Source organism: Calypte anna, chromosome 8 (assembly GCF_003957555.1).
Source record: "Calypte anna isolate BGI_N300 chromosome 8, bCalAnn1_v1.p, whole genome shotgun sequence".
Taxonomy (NCBI): domain Eukaryota; kingdom Metazoa; phylum Chordata; class Aves; order Apodiformes; family Trochilidae; genus Calypte; species Calypte anna.
Genome location: NC_044254.1, coordinates 29,985,698 through 29,993,954, shown reverse-complemented (window position 1 = coordinate 29,993,954; position 8,257 = coordinate 29,985,698). Strand labels below are relative to the sequence as shown.

Here is an 8,257-nt window from a genome sequence, read left to right as displayed (position 1 = left end):
TGAGCATCCTCACCCATCCCTTGGTGGGTCCCCACCTCTGTCCTGCACCAGCTCCTGGCTCCAGACCATCCCCAGGCAGTTTTCCTGGGCAAAGCAGCAGACTCTGCCTCTCCCTCTGCTCTCTGCCTTCTGGAGAGGGGCTCTGGCAAGCAGCTGATTTCCATTTAAAATTTCCATTTCAAAGGTCTCTGGTTGTTGTCAGCTCCAGCCCGAGTAAATCCTGGTGCAGAGCAGAGCACAGAGCCAGCATCTCTTGGCCTTGTCCTCCTCAATGGGTCTGCCCCACCCAAAGGGGGTACTGCACAGGCCAGGTCTCTCTCCATCCTTTCTCTAAGGAGATCTTCCCACTCTGTTGCCTCTGCTAAGTTGACTCACAGCTTTGTTCATCCTACACTCCCTGGAGAAGAGTCAGAAGGACAAAATCCCAGGCACAGCCACCTGATGATGAGGTACAGCTGTACAGCAGCTGAGGAATGGGAAATCCATCCCAACGTCTCAGCACCTTCAGGACCCTTTCACTGATTTAATTTTTTCTCAAAGCATGGAGAAACTACCTGGAAAGGGAAGCATTGCCTCTTTGTCCCTTGGAGATTCACCTGCAGCCTCAGAGCCTGGCACAAGGCGGTGCCAATGGATTCTGGACTCATCAGGTACTGCCCTGCTGGTGATGTGGGACAGCCCAGTCCTGCTGGGAGTGGTTCATTAGCAGCAGCACCATCCTGTCTCTGGTGCTGGGTTGTCATTCCTTGGTTTCTCAGCAGCAGCAGTGCTTCCTTGCTGCCAGGAAGGGCTGGCACAGCTCTAACCAGCTCCTCATGCGAAGCCGGTTTGGGTCCTGGCACAGATCTGCTCTTCCCCAACCACTGCTGGGAACAAAGGTGGGCAGGTATCCAATCCAGCAGGCACTGCTGTGGGAAAAAAAAATAACACCTTTTTGCTGCATCAGGAAGTATGAAAACCATTCACAGCTCTTGAGAAAAAAAGTGTGAGCTCCTCCTCCTGCACACGCAGGAGCCAACACGTTTCTCCGTGGGGAGCAGGAGAGCCTGCCCTGCCTCCTGCACCCCTGCCTCCTGCACCCCTGCCTCCTGTACCCTGCCTCCTGTACCCTGCCTCCTGTACCCCTGCCTCCTGCTCCCCTGCCTCCTGCACCCCTGCCTCCTGCTCCCCTGCCTCCTGCACCCCTGCCTCCTGCACCCCTGCCTCCTGCACCCCTGCCTCCTGCACCCCTGCCTCCTGCACCCCTGCCTCCTGCACCCCTGCCTCCTGTACCCCTGCCTCCTGCTCCCCTGCCTCCTGCACCCCTGCCTCCTGTACCCCTGCCTCCTGCACTCAGCCTCCCTGTCAGGCAGGGACAAGGTACCAAAGTCAAACCTATGTGTGGTTTCTGAACGTTGCGACCCTGTCCTGCCTCTGCCCAGCCTTGGGCTTGGTGGGAAAGAACCAACCAAACCCTGGATGCAGCTGCAAAAATGGTGTCAAGCAGGGGACTGGAGCATTTTCTCTCTGTTGCTTGATCCTGCCCTCATCCTGAGTGAACAGCTACAACTGCTCCTGAACACCCAGTAATTCCCGTGGGGCTGGGGCTGGAGCTGGTGGCTGAAGGGGAGGTGTTGGCCCTGGGAAACACTCCAGCACTGTGCAGTGTGTTGGTGTCAAGCTCCAAGCCCCCTTGTGCCAAGGAAAAGGGATTGCAGGGTTCGCAGCTGCCCACCCCACCAGGTCTGAGGCTTTATTTTAATTCCATATCCTTACTGGGCATAAACTAGCAGAGGTCTGTTGCCTACAGGGAAGATGGGAATAAACCACCAAGCAGGGTGAGGTTTCTGGGAAGAGGTGAAAAGGTGGGATATTGCCTTAAAGTAGCCACAGCCACTTGGCCATGAGCAAAACCAAGCTGTTCATAAACCCCAGCAAACAGGGGTTTTCCTGGTCTGCCCCCAGTGGCACAGCCACTGTGAGTTGAGTACTTGCAGAAACTGGAGTTGGGGATGGAGAAAAACTTTAGGAGTGGAAATTGTGCTTTTGTCAACATTTCCTTCTTCTCAGGCACACTCCCTCTGCTCCAGGATTCATCTGAGATCCCCTAGAAGCATTTTGCTCTCCAGCTTCTGCACAGGCAGGGAGCAGGGGAACAGCCTGAGACTTCAGAGATGCTGCTGCCTTTGGGCTGTGTGGGGAAGGGCACAGCTCCTCGCCTACATCCTCCCAGGGGAAGCAGGCACCCACTGCTGCCAAATTGTTCTTTGTAATTATTCCACAGCCTGCGTCAGTGTATAGGCTGTGCCTGTCTTTCCTCTTTTAGTTCCTGCATTAATTTCATGACTCTGCAAGTCACCGGATCCAGGCAACCTTAACCTCCTCCCCTTGGCTTTCAGGGCTGTTTCTGGCTGCTCTGGATCCATCAAGGTGGCAGAGCAGCATCCCACCGGGGAGGGATCCTTCACTTCCCCAGCTCCAAGCTTTCTAGGAAGGGCTGTGATAAATGTGACAGATTTAACCCTTTAGCTACACAGACCTGAGCTTGCCCCAGCCAGAAGCTTGTGTACTCATCCCAATCCACCCTTCTGTGAGGAGGATCTAATTACAGCTCTGGGATAAGCAATGACTTCCTCAAGGATTTAGGCTGTGAAATGGGCACTGCTGGTCTGGATGGGGAGCACAGGAGGAGCAGGGGACTGCAAGGGAGCAAATCTGGTGCCCAAGATGTGCCAAAGGACCGTGGAGAACCGTGTGGTTGGGGTGGGCAGGAGGACAGGGCAGGTGGTCTGCAGGAGACCCTGGGGACAGCCACATCCCTATAGCCTTCCTGAAGTATTTTATTTGCCCCTTTAAGAGCTGTCATTCCCCAGACCATGCCCTGCAGCCCACAGAATCAGGGGAAATGTTTACAGCACCATCTTTAACCATGTTTTCTGTAATAATTCAGAACAGAAAAAGAGCTCTTGGACCACCCCCTCCTGGGGTCGGTGGCACAGGGAGGTCCTCAGGCCCAGCCCCTTTGGCTGGGGAGTTTGTCATGTTTAACAATAAAAAAAAAAGAGTGAAGCCTTGCAAAAAGGGCTTCCTAAACACCATCCTGGGGAGTATGAGAGCTATGGACAAGGCAGCCAGGCCCTAAAGACCAAGGGTGTCCCCATTTTCGAGCCTCTCAATTGGAGCTGAGCTCTTCACAGGGACTTTTGACCCCCTCACTTCTCTTCCTGCTGAACGTCCTGGCAGCAGAACACCTCAAATACTCTTTGTCACGTTTTAAAATCGGCATATTGCTCTTTTTTCCAGACTGCAGCTTCTCTAGGGCCTGGTCTTGCCCGGGGGTGCTGCCCAGGACCATCCTTTCCTCCCACTGAGACTGCTCCATGGTCACCCAGGGACCTGTGGCTTTTTACAGACTTCCAGGTGGGAAGCTCTGGTCCAAGCTGGAGGTGATGCTCAGAAAAAGAGAAGAAAAAAAGAAAGAAACCCAAAAAAATTTCTAAAGAAAAAAGAATCTCTGCCAGCAAGGCAGGGATCCTCTCTCCTCCAGCTCCCAGTCAGACACAGGGATGGTTGTAATGGTCGCGGTGGGAGATGCTGCTGTTGGGGTGAGAAACATGGGGAAACGGGGGGAAACCTCCCCACCTGCCAGGTTGATAGGCGCAGTTTGTTCCTGCCCAGCGGGGACCGAGCCCCCGGCAGAGGCAGCGCAGCGCTGCGGGGCTCCCGCAGAGCCTCACCCGCACCCACTGCCCACTAACGGGGTCCCTATCAACCTTCCTGAGGGGACAGGCTCCCGGGTGGGGTCGGTACGGCCCCGGGGCGCCCAGGAGAAGCGTTTTTCCCGGGGGTGTCGGTGCCGAGCTCTCTCCGGGGGCTGGCGGCCATTTTAGGGAAGGAGGGAAGGAAGGGTGGGCAGCATCTCAGCGGAGCCCCGCGCCTGGGGAGTCCCTGCGGGAGAGGAGCCGGAGGGGCCGGGCAAAGGCTTGTCGGAGCCCGGAGGTGGCAGCAGGAAGCCTGGCACCCTCTCCTCCTCGCCATGTCGGCAGCTTGGGCGGAGCGGGGCGGGGAGGTGGTACCGAGGCGGGACGGGAGCTAAGGGCGGCGGGAGCGGCCGCTGCGGGGCTCCTGGCAGGCACCGGGCGGTGTGCGGGCTGAGGGATCCCGTGTGGAGGGGAAGGGGGGTGTTTTGGGGGAATATTGGATCAGTGAGGAGAAATACAGCCCGTGGCTGTGAAACACCCGTGTTCGGTTTGCCAGCGTGAGGGAGCCGGATCGGTTGTCAGCCGTAGCCGGACGGGTTCGGTGGGGAGAACCCCAGGGCACCGCTGCTGCCTCCCATGGCAGCGCGGCAGGAGCAGCATCCCGGATTCTCAGCGCGGAAGGTAAAATCAGCCTTAAACGCGAGCAGGGAAGGCTGGAAAGCCGGCAAGGTCTGTCAGCACCGGAGAGCGTGTCCCTGTGTATCCGTGTCCATGTGTATCCGTGTCCCTGTGTATCCCTGTGTATCCGTGTCCGTGTGAATCCCTGTGTATCCGTGTCCGTGTGTGTCCGTGTGTATCCGTGTCCGTGTGTATCCGTGTGTATCCTTGTCCGCGTGTATTCGTGTCCGTGTGTATCCCTGTGTATCCGTGTCCGTGTGTGTCCGTGGTGCAGAAGAGCAGCGTTGATTTATGCGTGGAATTAAGAGGGACGGAGAGCCGAAAACTTGGCTCCCACAGCCTTAACCACCAGATGCAGGGCGGTTGGTTATTTAATTATCTATTTCGGGCTTTTAAGGTTTTTTTGTTTTGGTTTGTTTTTTTTATGGTGATTTTGAAGCCGAAGAGCACCCAGGTCCCCTGCCCGGAGGGGCAGCCCCGCGCCCGCCTGCGGTAGCCGCCATCCCCCCTCAGCCATCCCGCACCGCTCCGGCGGCTCCTGCCGCTTCCCGGGGCCCGCAGGGAACGGGGTGGATGGAAGAGGAGGAGGAGGAGGAGGTGGGAGCAAGGCAGGGGCTGTGGGAGCGGTGCCGGGGGGAGCGGAGCGGGGCAGGGCCGCGGGGGGCGGAGGCGGGGACGGGCGCGGAGCCTCCCGGAGCATCCCGAGCCTCCCCCGTTCCCTCCCCGAGCATCCCGAGCCTCCCCCGCCTCCCCCGTTCCCTCCCCGCAGCCTCGGGGCTCCGGCCGGTGGCTTCCCCGCTGCTGGCAGGAGGGTGCGGGCTCCTTTCGCTGGACGGTGGGAGCTGATGGCTACAGGTGAATGAAAGGCTTTTCATTTCCCATAACGTTGAGTGTGCGGGGAAAGGGAGGGGATTACACGTGAGTAGTGGTTTATTTCTCTTTAACGCCAGGAAAAAAAAAACAACAAGAGACCAAACAAACGATGGGAGGGGAGTGACTTAATTAATTGCTGGTTTCGGTAAGTGAAATTATTGATACGGTGTGAACGATTTCTTTCTCTCCCCCTGCTCCTCTCTTTCCCCTCTCTTCTCTGCAGCCCCCCCCTACAGAAGGCTGTGCAAACTCGAAGAATCGAAGCTTTTCCCATTAAAATCTTCCCTTGGATCGGCGGGCAGGAAAGATGCCTGAACAAAGCAATGACTACAGAGTGGTCGTGTTTGGAGCAGCTGGGGTTGGCAAGAGCTCCTTGGTCCTTCGTTTTGTCAGGGGAACTTTCAGGGAAACCTACATCCCCACGATCGAAGATACCTACAGGCAGGTGATCAGCTGTGACAAGAGCATCTGCACCCTCCAGATCACTGACACCACGGGCAGCCACCAGTTCCCTGCTATGCAGAGGCTGTCTATATCCAAAGGGCACGCCTTCATCCTGGTGTACTCGGTCACCAGCAGGCAGTCCATGGAAGATCTTCACCCCATCTTTGAGCAGATTTGCCAGATTAAAGGGGACATCCAAAAAATCCCCATCATGTTGGTGGGGAACAAAAGTGATGAGACCCAGAGGGAGCTGGATGCCAGCGAGGGGCAAGCCTTAGCCAGCAAGTGGAAATGCTCCTTCATGGAGACCTCAGCCAAAATGAACTACAACGTGCAGGAGCTCTTCCAGGAGCTCTTGAATCTGGAGAAGAGGAGAACTGTCAGTCTCCAGGTGGATGGCAAGAAATCCAAGCAGCAGAAAAAGAAAGATAAACTGCAAGGCAAGTGCTCTGTGATGTGACTTTGGCTGGACTCACAGCACTGCGTGGTGCAGCTGGGGCATGGACTCCCACAGAATATAGGTTCTGCTGGAGGTTTCAGGTCACTACAAGCCTTCACAGGGCTGTTGCTTTTCTTTATAATACTTACTGGGTTATTTTGTGTGTTGGTTTCAAAGAGAATGGCTTTCTGCATGTGTATTTTTTTAAAACAATAAACGTTCAGTGTTAGCAGTTCCACACGACTAGAAGTTTTTAATGCAAGACGTGTACAGGAGGGAAGAACGTCAGTCAGAAACAAACCTCTCTGTTCCTCTGAGTACATGCTAATTCTTAAGCATTTCCAGCCTGATAGCTTGAAAGAAATCATTGTATCTGCAACAGGTTTGCTTCTTTTTCAGGAATCTATTGACCAGAGCAGATCTTTAAGGAATCATGGCATCTGCACTGCCTAGGAGTGTGTAAGTGGCTCCAAGTGATTTAATTTCTGGGTGGCTTCCCCACCACAGACACAGCTTTCCCAGGGCAGAAGTTTCCTGTGTCCTCTGCATTCCCCCAGACTGTACCTGCAGTCAGGCTGCTTTGGGACTCTGATGTTCCCTGTTCACTGAGGTTCTGTGTCCTCTGGCTCCGGATCCAGGGAGCTTCTCAGCATCCTTGGGCAGGAGCTGCTTCCTTCATTAAGGTAATGGTGGTGTTGAAGTACCAGTTGATGTAGTAGCTGCTTATCTTGGCAATCTGCCTTCCCTTGCTCTGCTGGCAGAAGCAACTTCTGCAACCTTCCTGCAGTCCCCTTGCATGGTTATTTTCCTCCCCTCTCTTGTTTCACCCGTGTCACCCAGGTTTTAATGGAGACCTGAGACCCGTGGGTTCAGAGAACACAGCTCCAGGAGGGAACATCTGCACCTGGAAGCTGCCTGTGGAAAGCCAACTCTTCTCAGACAAACTTTGAGCAGGCACTTCCCAGAAACAAAAGGACTGGGATGGGGGCTGAGTCCCTCTCTTGTCTTCCTCCCCTCCCTTTATTTTTTGTAGCTCTGGTTAAGCAGAGACAGGGGTGAGGAGCAGCATCTGCACTGCGTGGTTGAGGAACAATTCAAGAAAATGAATGCAAGTATTTGCCATGCCACAGATTTTCTGCTTTGTATCTGTCTCAATGCAAGCAGAAGACTGTGAGGACTGCTCTGTAGGTTTGAGTCTTGACGCAAGAGACGTGGGAGAGAGAGAGAGAGAGGAATTGCTTCTTTTTATAGCCCTTTTCTGGTGAAGTGGGGTTTATTGTTGAAGAGGAACAAAATATGGAAGGGGAGATGCTGGAGAGTACATAGACTTTCTTAGTCTGAGAGCATTAGTGTCTATTAATAACTCTTGCTGTTCTCTGCAGGATGCTGGAGAAGGGCCTGTTCTCTCAGCCAGGCTTTGTTCCTCTCCTGCAGGCTTTAACACAAAGCTGTCAGCCTGGGATCCATGTGAATACCTTGCATATTTGAGCAACTCCTACAATCAGTGCCTGCTCCTGGTGCTCCCCTGCCTCCTCCCTGAGCTGCTTTCCTGGTCTCCTCCAGCTCTTCCTACACCGAAACGAGGGCTCAGGCAGTTCCATGGGTGTCAGGGGAGCTTGGCCCCAGAGCTGGAATCCTGATATCATTTGATTTAGCAGAAAAATCTTCCCCACTATGATTTTGAGGTCTGCGTGGGCATTTGGTGCTGCCTGGAACACTTCTCTTCCTTGCCAAGATGAAGTGTGGATTTGCCAGCTGATCCAGAGGCTCTGCACCTGATGGCTCTGGTTGGAGATGATCCCTGCAGGTCCCCCAGGGCTGGGGGGTATGTTCTCTGTGTTCCTGCTGTGTGCATCATTGCTCCTGCTGCAGCCAGGGGGGAGCTGGGCTGAAAGGTGCCTGTGGGTGCAACCAGAGCAGCTTTGCTGGGACACAACTCTTGGGGTTTTTTCCCCCCCTTGACTTCAGGTGTGGATTTTGATCTGTCCTTTCCCTTCCATGCAGTGACAGAGTGTTTCTCTGTGGGTCAGTTTTTAGCCTCTGGCACTCATTAGTGCAAAGACTAATTGGGTTCCTTTCCAGCCTTTGGAACCCTCTGTAAGTCATTTAATATTTAAGCCTTTATAAGATGCCAGGAGACCTC

At 54.6% G+C, this 8,257-nt stretch overlaps 1 protein-coding gene across 3 annotated transcripts; it reads left to right on the top strand.

The window, feature by feature from the left end:
- Window positions 1-4,165: 4,165 nt before the first annotated feature.
- On the top strand, window positions 4,166-6,135 carry DIRAS3 (DIRAS family GTPase 3). Of its 3 annotated transcripts, none has more exons than XM_030455382.1 (2): window positions 4,166-4,361; window positions 5,468-6,135. In XM_030455382.1, exon 2 carries the CDS (start codon window positions 5,539-5,541, stop codon window positions 6,133-6,135), a length of 597 nt encoding a protein of 198 aa, XP_030311242.1. In that variant the 5' UTR covers window positions 4,166-4,361; window positions 5,468-5,538. The 3 variants fall into 3 exon arrangements, with proteins under 3 accessions (XP_030311242.1, XP_030311241.1, XP_030311243.1); XM_030455381.1 differs by lacking the exon at window positions 4,166-4,361 and adding an exon at window positions 5,120-5,213; XM_030455383.1 differs by lacking the exon at window positions 4,166-4,361 and adding an exon at window positions 5,206-5,276.
- Window positions 6,136-8,257: the final 2,122 nt, after the last annotated feature.